Consider the following 27,500-nt stretch of genomic DNA (forward strand, 5'->3'; position numbering starts at 1 on the left):
AAAATTATTATAATTGACTCTATTGTTAAAAGGTGCTAAATGACAATAATTTTAAAATGTTATCTTTAAATGTAACAGACAATAATTATGCAATAATTTTAAATTATTATCTTTTAATATCAAAAATATTAATTTCACAATATTTAAAAATCATTGTCTCTATATTCTTTTTTTCACAATATTTTAAAATAATTATCTTTAATTATTTTTTTCAATAGTTAAAAATCATTGTCATTATAAGAAAAAATATTATCTATTTATTAAACATAATTAACAATATAAAAGAAAAATATTTACCAAAGTATGCCAACTGATTTACAAAATTAACTGTTCACATTTTACCTCAATAAACTCATTAAACAACTTAAGTTTTAAAAAATTAATTGTACACATCACTGACCAAGTAACGATTCTGGTTACTATCACAAATTGTAATAGACATAGCAATTAAATGTCTCCCCAGGCTCAAATTCTGGGGCATCGTCTTCATCATATTTTCCACCTATAGCTAGCCTCCATATGTTCTCTAAATTATTAAGATCTGTGTGACCAAGTGAAGATCAAAAAAACGCAAGTTGTTTTCATGAAGCATATCAAAAGATTACAAGAGGATTACAAGAGAATGCTAAAGTAGATTATAACTAGTGACATATATGATTTTCAAGTACAATTGTTGCATTTCCAGGAGTTATCCATGGAATCATATTATAATGAGAAGATTTACCTAACTGGTTGATGATTGTAGTGAGCAAGTCCTGAAGTTCTGAAACTAAAAAAAAATCATAAGGCTACACTTCCAGAAAATTTTTACAAGAAAAATTATAGGATGACATCATATTAAGATAAAAAGTTGATGTTTAAATATATTATCAAGTCAAACACATATTTAAAGTACTAGCTACTTATTAATAATTTACTTAATAAAATTTCTTCTTCTATTTTTCCTTAATTTATAAATGCAGTCTCCTACTCTTGTAAAATAGTTAAACATGAGATGGAAAAAACTGTACTTTTAGTCCGAGGAGAATCGGTAACCACCCATGTATTGGCTGTAATCGAAGCTTGCACTAAAAACAAAACAAAATGAGTTGAGGCGGATGGTGGAGCGTTATATATATGAGTTAATATGGAATCTTTTAATTGAAAGTCAAAATGAATTAAACATTATAGTGAAAAAAAAAATTATCTAAAGGGTGTGGTGCAGTAAAAGAAAGGGTAAACCATTGATATCTACATTCTTTACTACTGCACTAAACCCTTTGTTTCATTATAAGTACCAACAACTTATAATGAAGGACAAACCAAGAAAAAATTTGAGTAAGCTAGTTAATGAACTTGAATTCTCAGTAGTGCCCATAAAATTTTTCATTCGAACTTGTGCAGTATCCTAGATCTTGCTCTTGTATCAAGTATACCAAGGCAAATTTTCTAATCAAATTTCTGGTTGAAAACAAGATCAATATGAAAGAAATTTGTTCAGGAATTATATTTGAGAGTTGAGATTCTTATCTGTTTACTCACATTGATGCTTGAAACAGTAGGGAAATAAGCAATCATGAAACAAATTTACCTGTGAGAAATTAGGAGCTAAAAGAGAAGCTCTTTTAGCATCTTCAAAAGCACCAATTTGATCTCCCATTTTTAATCCCACTGAAGACCTAAGAAAAGAGTACATCAAATTCTGATCAACAAAGAAGTAAAGAAATGCACCCAAACAGTTGAGCAACAATGAATTATAGTTGGTAGGAACCATCTCAATATACGCAAGCCTACTTTTGTATATGAGATGCACACCACCAGAAGGCTGAAATCAGTGGCCTACGAGCTAAAAAAAGGCTGGTTAGAAGACGAAATTCTCAAAATTTTCTACCCCTTTTAAACCCTAATCGAACCTTCACAAAGAATTTCTCTCTCTCTCTTTTTCCTAAACTGGGAGAGGGGCGATTTGGCCTCGGGAACCATATGAAATTGAAAAAAAAGGGAGCAATTTCATCACCAAAGATGTAGAAACCAAGTATACGCAGCAGCCTAGATTGTAGTCCATAAGAAAGAAAAAAATCCCAAAAATAGTTGCTTCGACCTCGTGGTGTGACTTTGAAACCGAGTAAGAAAATTCGCACAAAACAAAAACCCAAAACCCGAAGAATAAACCCATGCGAGAGAGTCTCACTAAAAGGCCAACTTTTGACCAATAATGAGCAAGGGGACGTACCAATGATGGTGCTATGGACAACGGTGCCATTATTGAGTTCGATCGAGACTGTCTCATTAGTGAGCTTCATCAAAAAACTAACACCATTTCCGTGACCAGAGGGCAATCGCGAGTTAGCGTTCTAATGTGAGGACAGAAATGAGAACAATAATACGGGGAAAGAGGTTGATGGGAGCTAACCTGACGAGCTTCATCTTCGATCGATGGCAAAGGAGGCGACGCGTAGGGTAGTCGCAAGTGGCGCTTAAAAAGAGTAGAAAATCTCGTTCCGTCACTGAACTAAATATTTGAAAATTGATTGTCATTTGCTTGTTTTCGAGAGAAGTCAAGATGGAGTATGGATGTAGCATGAAAAGGAAGAGCAATAAAGTTGCTCATCCTCACTGATAGCTTAGGGCATCACTAATCCATCACCAAACAATGTGAATATGATGTTGTACTATTTACGTCATCATGATGATTTTTTTTTAAAATTTTATTATATTATTATAAAATCAAATATAATTAATTAATAATTATTATTTTTTATCTTTATTTATAGTATAATTAAATGTAATTATTATTTATTATAAATTTAAATTAAGTGTATTTAATAGCATATTTAAATTTTATTATATATATTTATAAATATTTAATTTAATAAAATTATTATTTTAATTTTATTTAATATATTTTAATTATAATTACATTTGTAAATTATCATATAATAATTATCATATAAAAAAATTAATAAGAATAATAGAATATTCTAAAGAATATTTCGTGTGATATGGTGTGGATGGGTTGGAGTTGAAATAGCGTTTAGTACTGAAATTATACCATTTTAGTGTGAAAATTACACCAAATTTGATTATGTGGATTGGAGATGGTCTAAGTTTGGGGAAGACAACCATATCCAATAGTATGCAATCATAGGATGCATGAGTTTGGCAAAAAGAGAGAAGACTAGGAGATGGCTAGAAACCCTAGGCCTTGAGAGTTATATAGGGTTGAAGAGCGGTTGACTAAGGAAACAAAGAGATTGAGATGTGGGTGGGTTGTTATGGATAGACCCCCTCTAAGCCTATTAGCTGATGAGGAGTAGAGCCGTTAATTTGGGTTGGGCCCGTCGGGTTGGCCCACCCCGCCAAACAATTTAAGCGGGTTGGGTTGGAATTTTATCAACCCAAGTCCGCCGTGGGTCAACCCGCTTAGGCCCGCGACCCGCGCGGGTCGGCCCGCTCGGGCTTGGGTTGGCTCGCGGGTTGAAAAACATATGTAAGCTAAGTTTTAGGTCAATTTATTATCTTTCTTTGTTATAATTTTGAAATAAAAATAGTACTTTTCATCCAACATAAGTAATCGTTTGTGTTCATTTATATTTAAAATATATGTTCATGTATACATTTAATTGTAGAAAACTTTTTCGAAATAAAATGTTGAAGATATGAAATATTTTTAAATGTTTTTAAAAATTTTTGATGGGCCCGCGGGTTGGCCCGCCAAACCCGCAACCCGCCTTAGAATGGGTTGGGTTGGAAATTTCCCAACCCGCCAAGTTGGCGGGTTGGCCCGCCCCACCCCGCCAAATGGTTAGCCCGCCGCGGGCCGACCCGCCCCGCCACGGGTTGGCCCGTCTAACAGCTCTAATGAGGAGACTGCAAAATAGTGTAAGTATGGAATGTAATGGATAGTTATAAGTGTTAGACACAAACAATCTGTTGTCGGAGATTTTAGGGACTTAGTTGAATTTCAAACTTTCGTGGAATTTAAATTCAACTTACAGTCGAAATGACCTGAGCAGATAATCTCATGCTGCCAGCAGGGGCTGGTTTCCGTAACGCAGCTGAGCTGAGCGACAGGGCAGGTCTGCAGAGTGGCAGACCAGAGCGGCAGACCAGCGCGGCAGAGCAGGTCTGCAGAGCGACAGGGCGGGTCTGCAGAGCGGCAGACCAGAACGACAGAGCAGCGCGACAGAGCAGGTCTGCAGAGCGACATACCAGAGCGGCTGACTAGGGCAGCAGACCAGAGCTGCAGTGCGAAAGACCAGATCAGCAGGATAGGTCTGCAGAGCGACAGACCAGGTCTGCAGAGCAGAATGACCAGGTCTGTCTGAGCAAGTCTGTAGAAAGGAAGACCAGGTCTGCAGAAAGGAAGACTAGATCAGGTCTGCAGAAAGGAAGACCAGATCAGGTCTGCAGAAAGGAAGATCAGATCAGGTCTGCAGAGTAGAAAGACCAGGTTTGTCTGAGCAGGTCTGCAAAAAGGAAGACTAGGTCTGTCTGAGCAGAATGACCAGGTCTGTAGAGAGGAAGACCAGGTCTGCAGAGCAGTCTTGATAGAGCAGCAGGTCTGGCAAAATCCTGACCTAGCAAGCTGACCGAGGCCTGCAAGTAGCAATTTTCTTGAAACAGATTCACCCACCTCCGGCTGTGCTTCGAGGTTTACTCGGATCGTTTGTTTCCCAGGATACAACGATCGACCGTAAACTCCACCAAGTACTGGTGGTCATGGCGAACTGAATGGCACCCTAATGCTACCACAGGCACTCTGCCGAGCAAGAGTTGCACGATAGAGGAGGGGAATGTGGAGGAGAGCTTCTGCCTTCTTCACTGTGTTATCTGCGTAACCTTTTGTCTGTGGTCGCAGCCTCCTTATATAGGAGCTCAAGACCAAAGGACAACATTAATGACCAATTAATGATCATTATTCAACGCCAGCATTTCACTTGGTTGTTTTGATTCCGCATTAATCTTTCTTTAATGCATCAATTACACAAGAAGCAAAAAGATATATGTGGCAAAATGTTGGTTGTTCCGCTTGGGCAAATTTTGCCCCGACCGGTCCGACATTCGTGTGTGCAGGTCGCGCTCGCGCACGAGTCAACTTAGTTCAGTGCAATCCAGACCCTGGATTTGTACCCCCTCCCCCTGCGCACCCACGCATGAGAGAGAGTCTCTCCCCATGCATTTGTTCACATCCTCAATGTATGTGATGTTAGAGTGTATACTAAAAGCCTAGCTTTTGGTATAAACATTTATCTAGAAATAAGAATCACATTGGTCAAATGTCTACATTTGTGATAAATGTAGTTGTTCAATTAATTTATATTGTAGATAACATGGTATGTGGTGTCACACACAGAAGATCATGTTATCAGTTCCTTATAAATTATAAACAGTAGCTCACGACCAAGATGGAAAGGAACAAACCATTGGAAGGTCGTAGTGTAATTAGGTATTAGTTTATCTTAACTATATAATTACACTAGTACACTTAGAGTGTACTGAGTAGGACCATTTGAGGTCGTTCCTTTTATACTGACTTTATAAAGGAACAAAGACCTCAGTTATTATGGAAGTGTGTGACTCTTAATCCTAATATAATAACAATCACATATATTTGATATTTATTTCTTTAATTTATCAATGGGTGAGATTTAGTTCGATGAATCAATAAGCCCGATAAGTTGGGAAATGATATCACTATAGTGTGTGTTGTTGATTATAGAAGGAAATTGTGTCCTAGTAATCTAGGTTGAGAATGTCCCCAAGAGGAGCTCATAAGGATTGTCATGTTAAACCCTGCAGGTGGACTTAGTCCGACATGATGATGAAGTTGAGTGGTACTACTCTTGGAGCTAAATATTAATTAAGTGAGTTGTCAGTAACTTACTTAATTAGTGGACATTTGTTATCTTAAACACAGGGAGACTAACACACTCATGATAAGAAGGAGCCCAAAATGTAATTTGGGATTGGTGCGGTAGTTCAATAATAGTTCTCTAGTGGAATGAATTATTATTGATAAAATTAAGTTGTGTGTTCGGGGTGAGCACGGGATGCTTAATTTTATCGGGAGACCAAAACCAATTCCTCCTCTCGGTCTCTATCGTAGCCTCTTAATTATAGAATACTATACCCACCTATACCCACCTTCTTACCCATCCTATAGGGGCCGGCCAAGCTAGCTTGGAGACCAAGCTAGGGTCGGCCATGGGTATGTTCATGGGTGAATTCATGTGGCCGGCCCTATTAAAATAAAAAGGAATTTTAATTTAAAAATTTTTCTTATGTGGATAATATAATTTAAAAGAGAGTTTAAAAATTTAAATCCTTCCTTTTATAAGATTCTACAAAAGATTAAGAGAAGAGTTAAAATCTCTTTCCTTATTTGTAGATTAAAAGGTTGATTTTAATTTTGGTAAAAACTTTCCTTTTAATTATATTCATGATTTAAAAGAAAGTTTAAAAATTAATAATTCTCTTTTATTAGTTTCTACAAAAGATTAAGAAAAGATTTAATATCTTTCCTTATTTGTAGATTGAAAGGAGATTTTAATTTTTAGATAACTTTCCTTTTTGGAAATTATCCACATGTTTAAAAGAAAGATTTTAATTTATAAAATTTCTTTTTATTAACCAATCATGAAGGGATTAAAATTATTGGAGAAATTTTTATAAATTTCTAGAAACAAATTAGGAAGTTTTAATTTTTGTTTTAATTAAAACTCTCCTTGTTTTGGGGAGAAGAGTGGCCGGCCATTATAATTTGAAAAGAGAAAATTATTTTAATTAAATAAATTTTCCTTTTCAATGGCAAAAGAATTAAGGAAGTTTTTATTAAATTTTCCTTATTTGCCAAGACCAAGGATTATAAAAGAGGGGGTAGAGGAGGCTTCAAGGCTAACGACTCTATTCTATTTTTCTCCCTCTTTTCTTCCTTGGGTGTGGCCGGCCCTTTCTTTCCTCTCCTCTCCTTTGTGTGGCCGAAACCTTCTCATGGTGGAGATAGCTTTGGTGGCCGGATCTAAGAAGGAGAAGAAGGAGAGAAAAGAAGCCTCTTTTCTAGCATCCCTTGGAGCATGGTGGTGGTGGCCGAACCTCTTCATCCTAGGAGAAGTTTTGATGGCCGAAACTTGTAAGGAAGAAGAAGGTGCTAGGTGGTTCTCATCTCGGAAGATCGTTGCCCACACAACGTCCGAGGTTAGAAGAGGAATACGGTAGAAGATCAAGAGGTTTTTCTACAAGGTATAACTAGTAATTTTTCTTTCCGCATCATACTAGTTATTTATGGAAATAATACCAAATACAAGAGGCTTACGATTCTAGTGTTTCGAATATGTTTTTCGAAGTTGTGTTCTTTTGTTTTATTTTTTCTTGTGATTTGATTATTCTTTTCGATTAACCTAAAGTTATTTTAGGAAATTAAATATTAGATTTCTATAAAAGGTTTTGTCTAGTCGGTGGTGGTTGCTCCCATATCCAAGAAGGTCGTGTGCCTCGCCACGTCAGTACTGGGAACCAATTATGGAAATTAATATTTAATGGAATTAATAACTTAAGGTGATTTGGGTCGAACGTGTTAAGTTCCGCAGGAGATCCAAGTCAAAACCTAAAAGAACAAATAGATTAAGTTTTGGATCAAACGTGTTAAGTTCCGCAGGCGATCCAAAATTTAATTTAAAAGAACACATGGTAGCTAGGAAAAGGTTCAGACCTTTGTACAAAATTTTTGTACAGTGGAACCTCTAGGTTTTCCGAGTAGCAACCAACAATTGGTATCAGAGCTAGGGTTTTGCCTCTGTGTATTTGGTATTAGTTTAATTATGCACATGTCATACATAATTTAGGCAGAATAATAGTAGGATGTGCTAACTTTGTGGATGTAGGATCCAACTATTATGGCTTATAGTTATTATGTGTGTGATTGGACCCTTGGACATGTCAAGGGCATTTTATTATGTGTGCATGATTGTATTATAAAATACAGCAGGAGCTGTATTTAGTTTTATTAGGATTTTATTTTTGATCTAGTTACATGTACATTCCTTTTATGGAATATAGGATCAATGGATGTAAATTTTATTTTATGTTCGATCTAGTTTACATGTACATTCCTTCGAGGAATATAGGATCAAAATGTAAAATTCTATTTATGTCGTGGATCGAATCTTGCAAAGCGTGGAACCTTCTAAGGACCAGAGGCGCAGCGGAACTAGGAGCAAGATGGATGCGACAGCTAGACCCGGTGGCGGTGGCCAAATATGGCAGCAGCTTGGGATGACAACACACGGAGGACAACTAGAGATAAAAGCCATAATAGTTGAAAATTAGATTTTCTATTTATTGCTTTTATATTGCGCTGTGTGTGCATGTTAGTTTACATGTTTAGTAGGCTAGCATAGTTAAAATTCCTCATTTATAAATAACTAAGTGGGAGAGAGATTTTTTTAATAAATCCCATGGTCTCCATTACTGGTTTGTAAGTGATGCAAACAAGCTGGCGCGTTGGCTCTGAGTGCCTTCCTCCATAACGGATGAGCTTGTTTGTGGATCACTAGAACAGACTTCCATTTTTGGATGACTATAGGAAGTTAATTAAGAGCGTGTGATCTTCCCCAACGGAAGGGGCATAATCTTATTAATGGACTTAGTGTCAAGTAATGGTATACACTTAGACACATCTAATAGTATCCTCCCCATCGGAGTCACTGCTATTATTTGTGTGACCAAATGATACCAACTATTAATTTTATTTGTCAAAAAGTTAGGTTGACAAGATAATAAAATTAATGGGTTAAAACCCTCCTTTTACAAATGTTGAATTTGTATACGTCCACACTAACGTGGCATGCAAAATTCACGGTGTTTGAGGTGTTGGTGAATTTAAATAATATTGTTTGAGGAATTAATATTTTTTTTAATTCAAAAGTTTTTGACCAAATATTTGATCGAAGACAGATCAACTATTAATTTTATTCGTCATAAAGTAAAGTTAACGAGATAATAAAATTAATGAATAAAATCTCCTCTTCGATTTTGTATACGTCCACACTATCGTGGCATACAAAATTCATGGGGATTTTTAAGGAGTTGATCTTGACCAAGTATTTTTGTGATTCTTAGGATTTAAAATGTTTGTCAATCCCCTAGTAGTCATACTATAAGAAAGACTTAGTAATCCCAATTGTAATGATTGGAAATAGGACTTGGACATTAAGGTAAACTGTCTTCTTAGAACTAAGAACAATATAGGTGTATTTAATTCATTAGTTGAAACATGTTTAGTGGTGTTATCTACCAGAACCTGGAGTGTAGATACAGATGTCATTAATCATGTCCGCAATTCATTGCAGGGTTCCAGGAAATCCGGCAACTAAATGAAAATTAAAACACCGTCCACATGGGCACTACTGTAAAAATGGTAGCTGTTGCAGTGGGAGATGTTTATCTTTTGATAAGAATAAAACATGGATTTTTGAGTAATTGTCTTTACGCACCAAGTTTAGAAAGAACTAGTTTTCAGTTTCTAAACTATTCAAAGAACTTGATATTCTGCCTCTTTTAATAACAAAGTTGTTATTAAGAAAAAGAGGGAAGTTATCTGTTCTGGTACGTTGGTTGGCAATTTATAAATCCAATAACTCTCACGATGCAACAAATGGAAATTAGTAACACATCTTCTAACTTTAAGAGAAAGTAACCTTCGAAAATGAACCAATTATATCTTTGGCTTCTAAGGCTAGGTTATATTAACTTGAGTAGGATTCATTGGTAGCTGATGAACTTTTGGGTTCATTAGTAGTGGAAATCTTTCCAACCTACGAATCTTACTTGGAAGGAAAAATAACCAAGAAGCTTTTAAGTCTAAGGGATATGGAGTCAAAGATATGTTGAAATTGGTTCATTCTGATTTGTGTGATCCTATGACTATCCAGACAAGAGGTAGTATTGAATATTTCGTCTATTTTATAGACAACTATTCAAGATACAAATAAATTTACTTAATGGACCGCAAGACTAAGTACTTTGATTAGTTCAAAGAGTACAAGACTGATGCGGAGAAATGTTAAAGTAAAAGTCACTATGGTAAGATCGTAGTGGCAAGTACCTCTTGGGAGAATTTAGGAGTCACTTATCAGAAGTAGGGATTCAATCCCAACTAACTGCACCTGGTACACCCCTACAGAATAGTGTAGTAGAAAGAAGGTATAAGACTCATATAGAAATAAGGAGATTGATGATGAATTACCAAATTCATTTTAAGGATATGCTCTGGAAACGGAAGTGAACATAGTACCTTCCAAAGTCATAACTCTCTACTCATATAGAATTGCTGAATAAGCGTAAGCCTATTTTGAAGCATATTCGGATTCAGGTAGTCCAGCACATATGCTGAAGAGAGAGAATGATAAGTTGGACAAGAATTCACTTGTTTGTGGGTTATCCTAGAGAAATGAAAGTAGGTTTATAGTCTTAAAAATCAGAAGGTCATTATTAGCATCAATGATCGATTTTTAGAAAATGACTATGTAATAAATCACGTGCCCATAAGAAAATTTGTTCTTAAGGAAATAATAAAAGACATGTCTAATCTAGTACCAACTGTACAAGATGAGATACCACAAGAAAACTGCATCACGTATCACAAATGATACACAATTCCAGATAGTGCCTCGTCGTAGTGGGAGGGTTGTTAGGCAACCTAAAAAGATTCATATTTTGGGAGAGTTTTTGGACTCGATCCCTGGAGGACATGAACCTGATCTATGACGAAGCACTCCAAGATAAAGATGCAGTATCTTGGCAAAGAGTAATGAATAAAAGAATTAGAATATATGTATTTGAATAAAATCTGGAAGCTTGTAGAACCACCAAATGGTGTAAAAGCCTTTGGGTGTAAAAAGGTCTATATTAGGAAAAGAGGGATAGACAGGAAGGTAGAAACTTTCAAAGCAATGCTTGATGAAAAAGGAAACTTTTTCACTGGTAGCCATGCTTAAGTCTATCCGGATTCTTTTATCTATTTGGTAAGTGGATGTCAAGACAGCATTCCTTAATGGAAGTCTTGAAGAAAGCATCCATATAAAGCAACCAGAAGGGTTCATTGCAAAGGGCTAAGAGCATCTTGTGTACAAGCTCAATCAGTCTATGGACTGATACAAAGCTTCAAGGTCTTGGAACATCCAATTTATCAAAGTAATCCAGACCTTTGGATTCATTTAGTAACTGGATAAGTCTTGTGTATACAAAAGGTGTGATGGAAGCGTGGTGGTATTTCTTGTACTATACGTAGATAACATTTTTGGTAGTTGGAAACAATATCAAAATGTTGTCAGAAGTAAGGGTATGGTTGTCCAAACAATTCGATATAAAGGACTTGGGAGAATGTATATATTCTTGAGATCAAAGTAATAAGGGATCGCAAGAAAAGAATATTTTACTTATTCCAAGCTTCATACATCGGAAAAATCCTTGCTCGTTTTAAGCATGCAAAACTCCAAGAAAGGTTTCTTACCTTTTAAGCATGGAGTGTCTTTATCTAAAGAGATGTCTCTGATGACATCAAAGGAGATAAAGGAAATAAAGGCAGTTCTTTATGCTTCGGCTGTTGGAAGCCTAATGTATGCTATGCACAAGATCAGAAATCTGTTTTGCCAAGGGCATAGTTAGCAGATATCAAAGTAACCCTGGACAAGGACATTAGACTGCAGTAAAGCATATATTAGTACCTTAGAGGTGTTGGTGCAACCTTAGGTCAAGGTTGACCTGGTTGACCTGACTCGAGTTGACCTGACTCGAGTTGTATTTTGATGTTTGACTTAGGAAGATTGTCGGTGCAACCTTAGGTCAAGGTTGACCTAGTTGAGTTGCATGTTGATGTTTGACACTCGTGGAAGAGTTGTATTCTTGATATGGGACAAGAATAGATGTTTGGGAGATTGTTGGTGCAACCTTAGGTCAAGGTTGACCTGGTTGACCTGATTCGGGAAAAAGTCCAAGTATGGAGACTTGGCACTAGAAAAGTTCAAACAGGAGCTTGGCACGCGAAAAGTCCAAGTATGGAGACTTGGCACGGGAAAAGTCCAAGTATGGAGACTTGGCACTGGAAAAGTCCAAGTATGGAGACTTGGCACGGAAAAGTCCTAACTGGGATGTTAGGCAGTGTGGAAAGTCCTGGTGAGTGAAGCCAGGCAGTGGGAAAGTCCTAACTGGGATGTTAGGCAGTTGAAAAGTCCTGGTGAGTGAAGCCAGGCATTCGGGAAAATCCTGGTGAGTGAAGCCAGGTGAAAATCCTAGTGAGTGAAGCTAGGTGAATGAGAAAGTCCTAACTGGGATGTTAGGCAGTTGGAAAGTCCTGGTGAGTGAAGCCAGGTGGAAATCCTGGTGAGTGAAGCCAGTGAAACCCTAGTGATGAAGGTAAGTAAATCTGGTGAGAGAAGGCCAGGGAAAATCCAGATGGATCAAGGGTGATCGGACATCTGGTGATGGGAAGTCCAAGTAGGTCATAGGAGTGATCGGATACTTGGTACGGAGAGAAAAGTCTAAGTGGGTAAAAGGGATTGACCGGACACTTAGCGGGGAGTCCTAGCAGGTCAAGGGAGTGACCGGATGCTAGGCGCAATGTACCAACAGGTCAAGATTGACCGGATGTTGGTTTGGACTTGGTTTGGGCGAAAACCATGGTGGATCGATCCGTGATCGATCCAGTGATACCGAGAATATTCTGATCGGTCTGGTGACCGATCAGTAACACATCAGTAGCATACTGTGTGTTAACTGATCGGTCTGGTGACCGATCAGGAGTCGATCAGAAGCCGAACAGGAGCGAGGCGCAAGAGGGGCTGATCGGTCTGGGGACCGATCAGCACAAAGCCTGATCGGTCCCCGGACCGATCAGGAGGTTCCCTGATCGGTCCATGGACCGATCAGGGACGGAACAGAAGCGAAGGAGGAGGGAATGGATCGGTCTGTGGACCGATCCACATGAAGCCTGATCGGTCCACAGACCGATCCAGGCACTAGCCGTTGCGACGCAACGGCTAGATTTCTTCTGTGTTTCTTCGTTTTCTTCGCAGGTTATAAAAGGAGGGCTGCTGCTGCGAGCCTGTTTCCTTTTTCTTTTTCCTTCTTCCTGTTCTTAGTGCTACAGCTTGCTGTTGAGCTTTGTTGAGCTGCTTTGAAGCTTCGCGTGAGCTTCCGGCTGGGTCACCTGCTGTTGTAGGCGCTTGGAAGCTGCTGCTTCTTCCAGTCGAAGAGAAGGCAAGAAAGTTTACATTTGTATTGTACTTTATTTCTTGTTTTCCTTGTACTCTTTTCTTGCTGTTGCAAGAAGTTTCTGTGGCGAGGTTTCTCCACCCAGAAGGAGAGTTTTTATTAGCCGGTTTTCCGGGGACTCATCCACCGACGGATTGATTGGGTTCGTCCACCTTACGGACACGCCGAGGAGTAGGAGCATCATCTCCGAACCTCGTACATCGCTGTGTTAAGGTTTGATATTCTTCCTTTCGTTTCTAGTTTATTTTTCCGCTGCGCTAACGAATTGTAGGAAGAAACGAGTGATTTGGGGCGGCTATTCACACCCCCTCTCTAGCCGAGTACGTAGGATCCTAACAAGTGGTATCAGAGCAAGGTCGCTCTTCGCCGGATTAACACCCGAGGGAGCACAAGCTAGAGATGGATCAACTCGGAGACGACATCACCATTCCACCCTTCTACGATCGCGACGACTTCGCCTTTTGGAAGGTAAGAATGAAATACTTTCTTATGACTAATCTTGAGAATTGGAGTTGTGTCCAATTAGGTTTCAAGCCTCCGACGGACAAGAAAGGAGAAACCCTAGAGAAGAAGGAGTGGACCAAGGAACAAGTCCACCAATCCCTAGTCAACGATGAGGTATTGAAGATTTTTGAATTTTCTTTACCTAATGATGTTTTGTGTAGGATAGGTGGATACAACAATGCCAAGGAATTGTGGAACAATTTGGCCAAGTTCCATGAGGGGAGCTCCACTTCAAGTAATGAAGAGGAGTCAAGTGAGCTAAGTAGCTCACTTCATGGAGATGTGGATTTAGAAGTTGAGGGTCACTCAACATCTAAAGAAGAAGAGGAGAGTTCTTCCTCAAGTACGGAGCAAGAAGAAGAAGCTTCTACCTCCGGAAGGGATGAAGAAGAGAGCTTTCATCCATCCTCAAACCTAGGTAACTCAAGCATTTTAATTTCTAGCAAATTACACATAATGTGCTTTGAGTGTAGGGAATTTGGACATTACAAGAGTAAATGTCCAAAGAGGGTTAGAAAGACTCCACCGGCGCCCAAGATCAAGGAAGCCGGAGTCCCGATACGCAAGAACAAGGAGCACGTGGTGTGCTTCCAATGCAAGCGAAGGGGACATTATCGGAGCCAATGTCCGAGGGGGAGGCAACCTCACAAGGACAAGAAGACGAGCACATCGATAGGGGGAGCTAAGGCAAACCCTAAGGTAATCTCTAAGGCTCACTTTTGCAATTCAAATAGAACACATGCTAGTAGTTTCATTGCAATTGCTAATAATGATAAGCATGTTAATTATAGAAATCAATATATGTGCTTAGGTGCTAAACATGTTAGCTTGAATAAGGACAACTCTAGAAATGTCAACCCTAGGAATAACTCATCTAAGGTTAAGGATAATCTAGGTAGAAATCCCAAAACTACTAGACATATGCCTAGGAATACCTCAAAGAAAAATGATAAATCAAAACTTGAGGTATTAGAGAAGGAGAATCAAGTCTTGAGGTCAAGACTTGATACTTTGGAAAAGGCCCTCAAAAATTTAGAGAAGTCAACTCTAGGGTCTAAGGGTCAAAAACCCAAGTCCAAGGACAAGAAAGGTTTGGGTCACAAATCTAAGTCCCAAGTGGTCAAGCCCACTTATCACAATGTTCCATTCGATTATGGAACAAAACCTAGGGCTAGGAAGACCACCACCAAGGTCACAAGGGGAGTCACCCCTAGAGTTGATCTTGATGAGTCCCAAATGACCAAGGCTTCAAAGCCTAAGAGGGTCATTAGGAGGGTTGCTAGGGAAGTTATCCCTAGTGAATATTTAGTGAACCCAATGAGCTCAAATAGGTATTGGGTTCCTAGGAGCATCTTCTCTACCCCATAAATGGGTTAGAGAGTGTCAACTCCAATAAGAAAGGTAGTTAACCCAACTTTGAGGAAATTGACACTCAAGGAGCATTTTCAAGGTTTTGTGAACCTTTGAAAATGAAAAGGAATTATCGTTTACTCCTTGAAGAGTAAATTGTGCCATATTTGAAAAATATCGATTTTAATCTTATTTGGCACAATTTAAGAAAACCTAGAGAAATACCATAATTGGGATTTTGGTTTTCTCTTAGGGATATATGGGCAATCTAGGGTTAGTTTTTAAGTTAGCCAAGGCTAAGGATACTTAGATAGGGAATTTAGGTATTTTATTTGTGCTAACTTGCCATGATTGGTTGCCATATGCCATGCCATGACATCATATTTATTTTATTATCATTTGAAATGTCATGATAATGCTTAGGTTATTTATATGTCATGTTTATTTAAGTTTTCAAACTTTATGCCATGACATCATGACATTGGCACATGTTTTTACTTATGATATCATTTTATGCCATGTCATCATCTCTTGCATTAATAATCAATGAAATTGATTTAAGGATGAAAAACACATTTTGATATTGAGATCAAATTTGTGTTTAGAAAATGCATGAGACCTTAGTCTAAGATACCTAAACCCATATCTCACATCAACATTGACTTGGATGTGTTTGATACACTTTAGATGTATGTGAGATATTAGGATCATGAGTTAGGATCAAGGTGCATAGTTTTTGTACCTAGATGAGCCTAATTCAAGAAATGGAGGATCATAGGGAAAGCTTGTGTACAAGTCATGTACATTTAGCCCTAAGATTATGGTCCTAAATTAAAAGGTTTAAAATCATTTTAAAATTGATTTGAAAAACCTTGATGAAGCTTTCCTAGTGATAGCATTCATCATTGAACATTGTGATACAAAGTTGAGTTAAACTTGAACTATTTCAAAGTTTTAGAACTTTGTATCAAGATTGAAAAATGGAAGTTATTTTCATAGAAAACTATTTTCCATGATAGTATATGTTATGAGGAATGTATCAGCAAAATTTCACAATTTTTCGAATTTTCTGAATTTTCTAGGAGTTTCGAATTTCGGAAGGAAATTTAAATCGCCTATCAGTCCGGATCGGGGGACCGATCCAGAAGTCCTGATCGGTCCGTGGACCGATCCGAAGCATGGATCGGTCCGCACCGATCCAAGAAGAACCAGAGGGCTTGGTGTGATTCGGTGAAGGCCGATCGGTCCGGGGACCGATCGGGAGGTTCCCGATCGTTTTCATGTTGTCTGAAATTTCAGTTATGGAAATGGTGTTTTGTGGATTTCTAAAGGTTTGGAACTCACAAAACATTGTTGGTGCAATGGTCAAGGGGAGTTGACCTTTAGGGGAGTTTTACCTAATTGTCAAGGGGAGTTGACTTTTAGGGGAGTTTTACTCCTTAAGACTTTTGAGGATTAGTGATATGGGATTATCACTAAGTTGATTGTTGAGTTTAGTATCAAGGGAAATTAAGAGTTTCAATGAAAGGTATGGGACTTTCATTAGGAAGAAACTCTTGACCTTGATACCCTCTTTTCTTTTGTGTGTCAAAAAGGGAGAGTGTTCATTGGAGAATTATTGGAGAACCCAAGTTAGGTTATCGGGTTAACCTAAGCTAGGGGAAGAATGTCAAGGAATGTTCGAGGAAGAACATTGGAATTCTTTTTGATGTGTGTCAAAAAGGGGGAGAATTATTGGAGAACCCAAGTTAGGTTATCGGATTAACCTAAGGGGAGAATGTCCAGAGAATGTTCAAGGAAAGAACATTGGACATTGGAAGATGATTGGAAAACCTAAGTTAGGTTATCGGGTTAACCTAACTTGATTATGGGTTTTGTCAAACATCAAAAAGGGGGAGATTGTTGGTGCAACCTTAGGTCAAGGTTGACCTGGTTGACCTGACTCGAGTTGACCTGACTCGAGTTGTATTTTGATGTTTGACTTAGGAAGATTGTCGGTGCAACCTTAGGTCAAGGTTGACCTAGTTGAGTTGCATGTTGATGTTTGACACTCGTGGAAGAGTTGTATTCTTGATATGGGACAAGAATAGATGTTTGGGAGATTGTTGGTGCAACCTTAGGTCAAGGTTGACCTGGTTGACCTGATTCGGGAAAAAGTCCAAGTATGGAGACTTGGCACTGGAAAAGTTCAAACAGGAGCTTGGCACGCGAAAAGTCCAAGTATGGAGACTTGGCACGAGAAAAGTCCAAGTATGGAGACTTGGCACTGGAAAAGTCCAAGTATGGAGACTTGGCACGGAAAAGTCCTAACTGGGATGTTAGGCAGTGTGGAAAGTCCTGGTGAGTGAAGCCAGGCAGTGGGAAAGTCCTAACTGGGATGTTAGGCAGTTGAAAAGTCCTGGTGAGTGAAGCCAGGCATTCGGGAAAATCCTGGTGAGGGAAGTCAGGTGAAAATCCTAGTGAGTGAAGCTAGGTGAATGAGAAAGTCCTAACTGGGATGTTAGGCAGTTGGAAAGTCCTGGTGAGTGAAGCCAGGCAGTTGTGGAAATCCTGGTGAGTGAAGCCAGGTGAAAACCCTAGTGAGTGAAGCTAAGTAAAAGTCCTGGTGAGTGAAGCCGGGCAAGGGAAAATCCAGATGGATCAAGGGTGATCGGACATCTGGTGATGGGAAGTCCAAGTAGGTCATAGGAGTGATCGGATACTTGGTACGGAGAGAAAAGTCTAAGTGGGTAAAAGGGATTGACCGGACACTTAGCGGGGAGTCCTAGCAGGTCAAGGGAGTGACCGGATGCTAGGCGCAATGTACCAACAGGTCAAGATTGACCAGATGTTGGTTTGGACTTGGTTTGGGCGAAAACCATGAGCTGGATCGGTCTGGTGACCGATCCAGTGATACTGCGTTTGCCCTGATCGGTCTGGTGACCGATCAGTAACACATCAGTAGCATACTGTGTGTTAACTGATCGGTCTGGTGACCGATCAGGAGTCGATCAGAAGCCGAACAGGAGCGAGGCGCAAGAGGGGCTGATCGGTCTGGGGACCGATCAGCACAAAGCCTGATCGGTCCCCGGACCGATCAGGAGGTTCCCTGATCGGTCCATGGACCGATCAGGGACGGAACAGAAGCGAAGGAGGAGGGAATGGATCGGTCTGTGGACCGATCCACATGGAGCCTGATCGGTCCACAGACCGATCCAGGCACTAGCCGTTGCGACGCAACAGCTAGATTTCTTCTGTGTTTCTTCGTTTTCTTCGCAGGTTATAAAAGGAGGGCTGCTGTTGCGAGCCTCCTCCTTCTTCTTGGTGCTGTTAAGCTTGCTGTTGAGCTTTGTTGAGCTGCTTTGAAGCTTCGCGTGAGCTTCCGGCTGGGTCACCTGCTGTTGTAGGCGCTTGGAAGCGGCTGCTTCTTCCAGTCGAAGAGAAGGCAAGAAAGTTTACATTTGTATTGTACTTTATTTCTTGTTTTCCTTGTACTCTTTTCTTGCTGTTGCAAGAAGTTTCTGTGGCGAGGTTTCTCCACCCAGAAGGAGAGTTTTTATTAGCCGGTTTTCCGGGGACTCATCCACCGACGGATTGATTGGGTTCGTCCACCTTACGGACACGCCGAGGAGTAGGAGCATCATCTCCGAACCTCGTACATCGCTGTGTTAAGGTTTGATATTCTTCCTTTCGTTTCTAGTTTATTTTTCCGCTGCGCTAACGAATTGTAGGAAGAAACGAGTGATTTGGGGCGGCTATTCACACACCCCTCTCTAGCCGAGTACGTAGGATCCTAACAAGAGGCACTAGAGATTATATGATAGCTTACAAGGCAGTTAATTTGGTCCCTGTGGGTTGAACGGATTTTGATTTCCAATAGGGACAATAATAAGTCGACCTCGGGGTTTTGTGTTTACTTTAGGAGGAAAAGTCATAACTATGGAAGAGTGATAAGCATAGGTGTTTTTCTGGACTCCACCATAGAAGCTGAGTATATGGCAAGCCTCTGAGGTAGCCATAAAAGCTGAATGACTTAATTACCTCAAGATAGACTTAGATGTGATTTCTAGTTTGTCCAAAGATTATTACAATTTACTGTAATAATAATGATGCAGTAATAAACTCGAAGAAACCATGAGTCTATAAGGCAAGTAAACACAATAGAGCGCAAGTACTACCCAATACGAGAAATTGTATAACGGGGAGAAGTTGTTGCCGCCTAGATTGCATCAGATGATAACCTAAGGTCCTTAAGGCAAGAGCTTTTTGAAAGGCATGGGAATCAGATGTATGGCAGCAGATATGGCAGCTTAGTCTTTTAGTATAAGTGGGAGATTGTTAGAGTGTATACTAAAAGCCTAGCTTTTGGTATAAACATTTATCTAGAAATAAGAATCACATTGGTCAAATGTCTACATTTGTGATAAATGTAGTTGTTCAATTAATTTATATTGTAGATAACATGGTATGTGGTGTCACACACAGAAGATCATGTTATCAGTTCCTTATAAATTATAAACAGTAGCTCACGACCAAGATGGAAAGGAACAAACCATTGGAAGGTCGTAGTGTAATTAGGTATTAGTTTATCTTAACTATATAATTACACTAGTACACTTAGAGTGTACTGAGTAGGACCATTTGAGGTCGTTCCTTTTATACTGACTTTATAAAGGAACAAAGACCTCAGTTATTATGGAAGTGTGTGACTCTTAATCCTAATATAATAACAATCACATATATTTGATATTTATTTCTTTAATTTATCAATGGGTGAGATTTAGTTCGATGAATCAATAAGCCCGATAAGTTGGGAAATGATATCACTATAGTGTGTGTTGTTGATTATAGAAGGAAATTGTGTCCTAGTAATCTAGGTTGAGAATGTCCCCAAGAGGAGCTCATAAGGATTGTCATGTTAAACCCTGCAGGTGGACTTAGTCCGACATGATGATGAAGTTGAGTGGTACTACTCTTGGAGCTAGATATTAATTAAGTGAGTTGTCAGTAACTTACTTAATTAGTGGACATTTATTATCTTAAACACAGAGAGACTAACACACTCATGATAAGAAGGAGCCCAAAATGTAATTTGGGATTGGTGCGGTAGTTCAATAATAGTTCTCTAGTGGAATGAATTATTATTGATAAAATTAAGTTGTGTGTTCGGGGCGAGCACGGGATGCTTAATTTTATCGGGAGACCAAAACCAATTCCTCCTCTCGGTCCCTATCGTAGCCTCTTAATTATAGAGTACTATACCCACCTATACCCACCTTCTTACCCATCCTATAGGGGCCGGCCAAGCTAGCTTGGAGACCAAGCTAGGGTCGGCCATGGGTATGTTCATGGGTGAATTCATGTGGCCGTCCCTATTAAAATAAAAAGGAATTTTAATTTAAAAATTTTTCTTATGTGGATAATATAATTTAAAAGAGAGTTTAAAAATTTAAATCCTTCCTTTTATAAGATTCTACAAAAGATTAAGAGAAGAGTTAAAATCTCTTTCCTTATTTGTAGATTAAAAGGTTGATTTTAATTTTGGTAAAAACTTTCCTTTTAATTATATTCATGATTTAAAAGAAAGTTTAAAAATTAAAAATTCTCTTTTATTAGTTTCTACAAAAGATTAAGAAAAGATTTAATATCTTTCCTTATTTGTAGATTGAAAGGAGATTTTAATTTTTAGAGATAACTTTCCTTTTTGGAAATTATCCACATGTTTAAAAGAAAGATTTTAATTTATAAAATTTCTTTTATTAACCAATCATGAAGGATTAAAATTATTGGAGAAATTTTTATAAATTTCTAGAAACAAATTAGGAAGTTTTAATTTTTGTTTTAATTAAAACTCTCCTTGTTTTGGGGAGAAGAGTGGCCGGCCATTATAATTTGAAAAGAGAAAATTATTTTAATTAAATAAATTTTCCTTTTCAATGGCAAAAGAATTAAGGAAGTTTTTATTAAATTTTCCTTATTTGCCAAGACCAAGGATTATAAAAGAGGGGGTAGAGGAGGCTTCAAGGCTAACAACTCTATTCTATTTTTCCTCTCTTTTCTCCTTGGGTGTGGCCGGCCCTTTCTTTCCTCTCCTCTCCTTTGTGTGGCCGAAACCTTCTCATGGTGGAGATAGCTTTGGTGGCCGGATCTAAGAAGGAGAAGAAGGAGAGAAAAGAAGCATCTTTTCTAGCATCCCTGGGAGCATGGTGGTGGTGGCCGAACCTCTTCATCCTAGGAGAAGTTTTGATGGCCGAAACTTGTAAGGAAGAAGAAGGAGCTAGGTGGTTCTCATCTCGGAAGATCGTTGCCCACACAACGTCCGAGGTTAGAAGAGGAATACGGTAGAAGATCAAGAGGTTTTTCTACAAGGTATAACTAGTAATTTTTCTTTCCGCATCATACTAGTTATTTATGGAAATAATACCAAATACAAGAGGCTTACGATTCTAGTGTTTCGAATATGTTTTTCGAAGTTGTGTTCTTTTGTTTTATTTTTTCTTGTGATTTGATTGTTCTTTTCGGTTAACCTAAAGTTATTTTAGGAAATTAAATATTAGATTTCTATAAAAGGTTTTGTCTAGTCGGTGGTGGTTGCTCCCATATCCAAGAAGGTCGTGTGCCTCGCCACGTCAGTACTGGGAACCAATTATGGAAATTAATATTTAATGGAATTAATAACTTAAGGTGATTTGGGTCGAACGTGTTAAGTTCCGCAGGAGATCCAAGTCAAAACTTAAAAGAACTAATAGATTAAGTTTTGGATCAAACGTGTTAAGTTCCGCAGGCGATCCAAAATTTAATTTAAAAGAACACATGGTAGCTAGGAAAAGGTTCAGACCTTTGTAAAAAATTTTTGTACAGTGGAACCTCTAGGTTTTCCGAGTAGCAACCAACATGTGAATCAATATAAACCAACAAAGATACCAAGAAACTCCCAATGTGGGACTAAAGTCCCATGCACAATAGAGTTTCTTCTCTTCCTCCTCTTCTCCATTCACTCTTATTCAACAATCCCCCACATGAATGGAGATAGGATATGTGATAGCATTCAGCAGTCGAGTCAAGTATAGGATAGGTAGGTTTTACCCTTTGAACCTTCTCTTGTGAAGATCTGGTTGCTTACTGGCTGATAGTAGACACGATGTCCTTGAACTATGCTGTCATTGATCACAACGAGTGATGTTGTGAACAATGATGAGTAACTCTTCAGGGGGAGAGTCGTCAACAAATGGATTTTGGGTACACATCAACAAATCCATTTGTTGACGACTCTCCCCCTGAAGAGTTACTCATCATTGTTCACAACATCACTCGTTGTGATCAACACGATAATGAAGGTCCCATACCCTTCATTTATCCTTAACTTCTCCCTCAATGTAGACAAATACCCAACCTTGAGCATTATCTAACCACTTGAGTTCCCACTTGAAATAATGAGGATATCCACTCCCCATTTCAAGTTCAAAAGCTCATACATGAGCATTTTCTTTAAAGAAGGTTAACCACCTTCCAAGGTTCATGAAAAGTAATTTTTTATGTCTTTAAAGAGTCTCTCCCCCTAAAGACATGGTGGTGACTTCTGTCATTGCACCAACAATGACTTGGAATCCCTAAACCTTTAGGAAACCCAAATTTAGAAGTTTTGAGGTTCAAATACTCAAAATTTGAAACAAACCTCAACCTAAACTTCAATGAAGCCTTCCTTAACCAATCCATCCTTGTTTTCACATGAAAACACCCTTTGTATGTATACAAATGTATTTTAGGGGTTTGGAATGGTTACCTAGACTCAAAGAGGTTCAAAGATGCTGAAATCAAGCCTTCCCAGCCAAAATCAGCAACTTGGATCGATTGGAGTTGGGTTCCAATCGATTGAACCTTTCTGAATCGATCAACTGATCGATTCAGACTACCTGGATCGATCGGCTGATCGATCCAGCGAGCTTCTGCTCGCGGGAGACTTGCCTTCTGAATCGATCCACGGATCGATTCGGGCACTCCAATCGATCCATGGATCGATCGGAGCTCTGATAGTTGCTGAAATTCCATTTCAGTCAACTTCAGAAACCCCTAGAAAATTCTACAAAAATCCAAAAATCATGAAATTTCGTGTAGACATTATTTAGGGCATACTTAATCATGGAAAAATAGCTTTCTATGAAAATACATCATATTTTCAAAGATTGACACAAACTTGAAAACTTACAAAAACTTTAGTGTTTTTCTTCAAGTTTGTGTCTAACTATTCAATGGTGATTACTATCAAAAGATAGCCTTCACCAAGGTTTTCCAAAAAAATATTTTAAAAACATTTCAAAACTAATATCCTATCATGTTCCTTGGGCATAATGCACATGACTTGTATATTAGCTTTCCCAATGATGGGAAAACACATAACTATGTGTTTTGATGAACCTAAAACTCAAAAGAATGCACTAAATCAACATCTTGAGCTTTGTTCATCATCCTAACATCTCACTTGTATCTAATGTGCACTAATCACATACAAGTCACCTTATAATCTTTGTGAGATGTAGATTTTGGTTTTTGCCCTAATCTAGGGATCATGCATATCTATCTAGGCATTTTAGAAATATTAGACATCCACCTAGGATGTCACTTGTCAATAAGTGTTGTTAAATGTCATTCGTCCTTAATTACAAGGAATTAAACTTAATGCATGATTATGTTATGACATACATCAAAAGAAAATAATTTCCAAAAGAAAATATCCTATTACTACATGATGTATGAATGTCATGACATGGTATTTTTGGAGTTTTCATAATAAAACAATGAATTCAAAAATAGACATGATGTCATGGCATATGATGGGCAAACAATCATGGCAATGTTTAGCATAAATAAATATACCTAGATTACCTATCTAAATATCCTTAATCACTTAGCTAAACTCAAAATATACCACTTGTTTTAACTTAAAACGATACCACTTGTTTTAATTTAAAACATTAAACCTAGATTGCCCTAACTGCTTCAAAGAAATGCCAAAACCTAAATTGACATTTCTTATTTCTCTTGATTTGTTTATGCCACTTAATAATTAAACATATCCTCAAATGTTGGCATATTCCATTTTTCCTCAAGAGTGATTACATAAATCAAGGCCCGGATTGCCTTAAATTTCCAAGAGAATACCAAAATCCCAACTTGGTATTTCTCAAGGTTTTTCCAATTTGTGCCATTTTAAGATAAAATCAATTTTTCACCATTAAACACATTTTACTCTTTCAAGGAGTAATCAATAGGTCCATTTCATTTTCAAAGGTTAACTAAAACCTTGAAAATGCTCCTTGAGTGTCAATTTCCTCAAAGTTGGGTTAACTACCCTTCTAATCGGAGTTGACACTCTCTAACCCATCTATGGGGTAGAGAAGATGCTCCTAGGAACCCAACACCTATTGGTGCTCCTTGGATGCTCTAGGTACTCACTAGGGATAACTTCCCTAGATACCTTCCTAGTGACCTTGTTGGGCTTCTTAGAAGCCTTGGTCACATTTTCTAGGTCAACTCTAGGGATAACCTCCCTTGTGACCTTGTTTGTGACTTTCTTAGACTTCTTAGAAGTCTTAGTCACATTTATTGCAAAAATACTCTTAGAGATGACTTCCCTAGTATTTTTGGCTTGACCACTAGACCTAGGGTTTGTTCCATAACTATATGGAACTCTATGGTAAGAGGGCACATCCTTCTTAGCCTTTGGTTTGTATCCCAAACCTCTATGGCCATTGGATGGCTTTTGTACCCCTAAACCTAGGTTATGCTCATTTTGCCCTAATAGGATATTTTCCATCCTTTTAGGGTCTTTTCCATTTTATCAAGTCTTGACCTCAAGACTTGATTTTCCATCACTAAGTCCTTAGTTTTTGGTTTTCCATTAAGTTCATGAGCATTTTTGTGCCTAGGCTTGTAGATACAATCCTTAGAGTTCTTGCCTAGACTTTTACTTACATTCCTAGCCTTAGGTGTAGTAGTTTTAGCATGAAAAGCTATATGTTTTTCTTTAACGCTATCATGCTTTCTATTTTCATGGTAAATAGCATTAAAATGATATAAGTTAGAACTATCATCCTTTTTACCATAATGTAAAGGGGTAGGCTCAATAAATGTTACCTTCTTCTTTACCTTGGAGGCTCCCCCTTGACGAATGCCTCCTTGAGCCTTGACCATCTTCTTCCCCTTGGGGCATTGACTTCGGTAATGCCCCTTTTGGTTGCAAGAAAAGCACACAATGTGCTCCTTGCTCCTTTTTATTCCGGGGATGGTCTCCTTGGGCTTCTCCTTGCCCTTTTGTGCCACTTGGCCCTTCTTCTTGGCCAAGTTGGGACACTTGCTCTTGTAGTGCCCATGTTCCCTACATTCAAAGCATATAATATGATTTTTATTATTAATTGAAATATTTATACCTTTGCTTGTAGGGGTGGCAGCTTTTCCTTTGGATCCGGAGGTAGAAGCTTCCTCTTGATCCGATCTTGATTCTCCTCCATTTGATTTTTCTTGACTCGTGGAGGTAGAAGCTTCTTCAATCTCTTCATCTCTTGATCCGGATGTAGAAGCTTCTCCTTCTTCTTGATCCAGCGTCACCAAGGATTGCTCCCCCTCAATCCTAGAGGTGGAGGCTTCATCATCTTGAATATGAAACAAGGAGTATGCTCCCTCCTTGTTCCCTTCGTTGCATTCCCTTGAGGATGAAGCTTCTTGGATTTCCTCTTCTTCGGAGGTTGAGCATCTCTCAACCTCGGAGTCCTCCTCTTGGTCTTGCTCCAAAGAGTCACCCTCTCTGGATTCTTCATGATCTTGTACAGTGGAGGGGATTTCTTCATGAAGCTTAGCCAATTTGCTCCAAAGTTCCTTTGCATCTTCAAATTCTTCAATTTTGCAAAGAATGGTGCTTGGCAATAAATTGACCAAAAGCTTGGTCACTTTGTCATTTGCCTCGCACCTTTGGACTTGCTCCGGGCTCCATTTGCTTTTCTTTAGAACTTTGCCCTTCGAATTTCTTGGAGCCTTGAAGCCTTCCATTAGAGCAAACCATTGCTCTATCTCCATCATAAGAAAATTTTTGATTCTTGATTTCCAAGAATCGAAACTCGTAGAAGTGTATGGTGGAGCCACCCTTGTGTCAAATCCAAGCCCATCTTGGAATTGCATCTTGAAGTTGAGCTTGATAAAGTCTTGAACTTGAAGAATTGGCTCCAACTTCTTCACCCTCTAGCTTTTCTTGATATGTTTGCCCCTTCCGGCGGTGATTTCGGTGAAGAGCAACCTTGCTCTGATACCACTTGTTAGGACCAAAAGTAGCTAGAGGGGGTGAATAGCAGCTCGGTGCTTAGCGTTGCTTGGCGTTGCTTGTTTCTTCAGAATATGCAGCGGAAAAAACAATCACACACGCTAACACGGTTGGTTTATCCACCTCACAAGAGGTGACTAATCCAGGATCCACACCAACACACACCCTCCACTAAATAAAACTCTCCTTTATGGTAACTACCAGGGCGAGAAGCCCTACAAGACTCAATACAAGAAGAGAGGAAAGGGATACAAGAACATACAATGAGTATAAACCCTAACCTAGCTTCTCTTCTTGGCTTTCCTCCTCGACTTGGAAAACTTCCAAGATCCTTCAAGAACTGGCGATCTGAGCTTAGCTGGCGAGAAATCTAGAGTGAATCGGTGAAGAGATTGCCGAAGGAAATGAGCGCCGCGCCAACGGCCGGATCCCGATCGATTCGAATATTCCCAATCGATCGGAGGCTTTGATCGATCCACGGATCGATCCGAGTTTCTGGAAAAACGCCCGGATCGATCCACGGATCGATCCGGCGCTTATCGCGCGAAGCGGCCGCGTCCTGATCGATTGGAAACGCAGATCGATCCACGGATCGATCGAGAGCGTCCCCGATCGATCCATCGATCGATCCAGCCTCTGAATCGATTCATCGATCCAACACTTGGTTTTGCCCAAAACCAAGTTCCAAGCTCAAACCAACATCCGGTCAACCTTGACCTGGTACATCATGCCCAGCATCTGGTCACTCCTTTGACCTGCTAGGACTTCCCACCAAGTGTCGGTCAATCCCTTGACCCACTTAGACTTTTCTATTCATGCCAGTATCGGGTCACTCGACCTACTCAGGACTTCCCTTATTTCGTTCAAGATTCCACCCACTTGGTTCAATCTTGGATCATGCTCTGGTTCGTTCTTCTTCCGGCTTCTCTGGTCAACAACGACCTCACTCTGATACAATTATAGGATCACCACACTTTAGCTTCACTACACTTGTAGGATATTGTCCACTTTCACCTAAACTCTCATGGTTTTTCACTCACCAGGACTTTCACCTAGCTTCACTCACTAGGGTTTTCACCTGGTTTCACTCACCAGGACTAAATGT

At 39.0% G+C, this 27,500-nt stretch overlaps 1 protein-coding gene across 36 annotated transcripts; it reads right to left on the reverse strand.

Annotated features, from left to right (window-relative positions):
* Positions 1-314: 314 nt before the first annotated feature.
* Positions 315-2,621, reverse strand: LOC122041073. Of its 36 annotated transcripts, XR_006128810.1 has the most exons (6): positions 2,393-2,621; positions 2,213-2,289; positions 1,571-1,650; positions 1,011-1,067; positions 725-769; positions 315-541 (listed from the first exon to the last, which is right to left on the reverse strand). XR_006128810.1 is itself a non-coding variant. In XM_042600622.1 (5 exons), the coding sequence occupies exons 1-5, from the start codon at positions 2,560-2,562 to the stop codon at positions 725-727; spliced, it is 423 nt and encodes a 140-aa protein (XP_042456556.1). In that variant the 5' UTR covers positions 2,563-2,621; the 3' UTR covers positions 315-724. The 36 variants fall into 36 exon arrangements, 10 of the variants coding, with proteins under 10 accessions (XP_042456556.1, XP_042456555.1, XP_042456561.1 ...); XR_006128822.1 differs by lacking the exon at positions 1,011-1,067 and having other exon boundaries at positions 725-763; XR_006128799.1 differs by lacking the exon at positions 1,011-1,067.
* Positions 2,622-27,500: the final 24,879 nt, after the last annotated feature.

This window comes from Zingiber officinale, chromosome 2A (genome assembly GCF_018446385.1).
Source record: "Zingiber officinale cultivar Zhangliang chromosome 2A, Zo_v1.1, whole genome shotgun sequence".
In the NCBI taxonomy this organism is placed as follows: domain Eukaryota; kingdom Viridiplantae; phylum Streptophyta; class Magnoliopsida; order Zingiberales; family Zingiberaceae; genus Zingiber; species Zingiber officinale.